The sequence below is a fragment of the Propithecus coquereli genome, unplaced genomic scaffold, assembly GCF_000956105.1.
Source record: "Propithecus coquereli isolate 6110/MARCELLA unplaced genomic scaffold, Pcoq_1.0 Scaffold16, whole genome shotgun sequence".
Classification (NCBI taxonomy): domain Eukaryota; kingdom Metazoa; phylum Chordata; class Mammalia; order Primates; family Indriidae; genus Propithecus; species Propithecus coquereli.
Window position 1 is genome coordinate 8040615 of NW_012140524.1, and position 1746 is coordinate 8042360.

A 1746-nucleotide genomic window follows, 5' to 3' on the forward strand; every position below is an offset into this window, starting at 1 on the left:
TGGATGGAGGGGTTTATTCTGAACCAAATATGTGTTTCCAAGGCCCAGGGATCCATGCCCAAGAAGTCTTGAGCAAGTGGTCCCAAGGCAATTGGGTTACAGGTTGGTTTTATACATTTTAAGCAAACAGGAATCACAGGTAAAATCATAAATCAACACATGGAAAGTGTGAAAAATTTTGGCCGGAAAAGGTTGGACATCTCAAAAGGGAGGGGGCTTACAGATTATAGGTAGGTTTAAAGATTCTTTGATTTATAATTGGTTAAAGAGATGAAGCTTTGTCAAAGGCTTGTTTTAAGTTAACACAGAGACGTCTGTCTGTTAATCAGAGACAAGCCATGATATACCTACTCACGTGTTCTATTAAGCAAATCAATGGTTTTCAGGTGATTTAATCTTTGCTCTGCATGGCCTTAGGTCCTGTTAATCATTTAGTACCTTGTTGTCACAAAGAGTGTTTTGTCAGTCTTATGATCTCTATTTTAACATTAATGCTGGTCAGTTGTTGTATCTAAACTCCAAAAGGGAGGGGGTATAACAGGGCATGTATTAATACAACCTCCTGTCCCTTCATGGCCAAGAACACAGTTTTAAGGTTTTTCTGGGGTCCAAGAAAAGATCCATTCAATTGGCTAGTGGGAGGTGAGTAGCTTATGATTTAATTTTAGTTCACAATTCCAAGGTCTTAGGTAATGACAACTTGTGACTCATCTGTCAACTTGCTAATGAAACTCTGTTATACATAGTTAAAAATACTAAATAAGGGAGTTTTAGGGGGAAATATTTATTTCTCCATGATCTTAAATTACAGAATAAATATAGGAAAGGATTTCTATATGTTTTACTGGAGATAAAATGTGTTCCTGAATTCAAATTTGGTAGAATATCCCCTTTTTCACTTTTCCTTTGACTATTTGTCAGAGGATTACTGTAAATAATCTGTTATTCTGTTACTTTATAGTTAATTGGGAAATTGAAGTTAATTTTATTGGAAACTCCACCATGTGATTTGCAAAATAAAAATATAATACAGTACCAAGGATCAATTCTACAACTGCAAGAACTCCTCCATCTTAAATTTAATGTAGCCACAGAAATACTTCTCAGAGTAAGTTTGATGTTTTGCTTAAATGTTACTATTCACTTTTGTAAGAGTTAACATTTTATGCTACATAATATAATAATCCAATATTCTTTTTCTTTTTTTTAAAAAAAAGCAAGAGATTATGGAAAAGTCAGTAGAATAATTTAAAGCATGTATATTTATCCAGATTTAACTGTTAATATTTTGTTTTTAAAGAAATAAATGTTATCAGTATGGCTAAGGTCTAGTTTTTTTTTTACACTTCACAAAGTTTACTAAGTTCACTATGAAAATAAATTTATAAAACATTACATATTAGATATTCTCTGTAGGTAAATCAATTGATACAAGATTATAACTATTGGTAGTTACTCTATTTTTCTCTTTTTATCTTGAAAATACTATATTCAAACATGAAGTTGGAAAAATAGTACCGTGAATCCCCATATGCCCTCTACCTAGATTCAGTAGTTTTTTTAGATTTATTGAAGTATAATTGATAGACAAAAATGTATATTCTTAAAGTATACAACTTGAAGATTTGATATACATGTATATTGTAAAATGACTATGAAAATAAATTTATAAAACATTACATATTAGATATTCTCTGTAGGTAAATCAATTGATACAAGATTATAACTATTGGTAGTTACTCTATT

General features: G+C 30.9%; 1 protein-coding gene across 1 annotated transcript in view; it reads left to right on the forward strand.

The window, feature by feature from the left end:
• The window catches only part of CASC1 (cancer susceptibility candidate 1), a 59153-nt gene that overhangs the window by 21262 nt on the left and 36145 nt on the right, over window positions 1-1746 (forward strand). The window contains exon 6 of the mRNA XM_012640967.1: window positions 542-546. Coding sequence (XP_012496421.1) covers window positions 542-546 — 5 coding nt within the window. The remainder of the gene's footprint in view (window positions 1-541; window positions 547-1746) is intronic.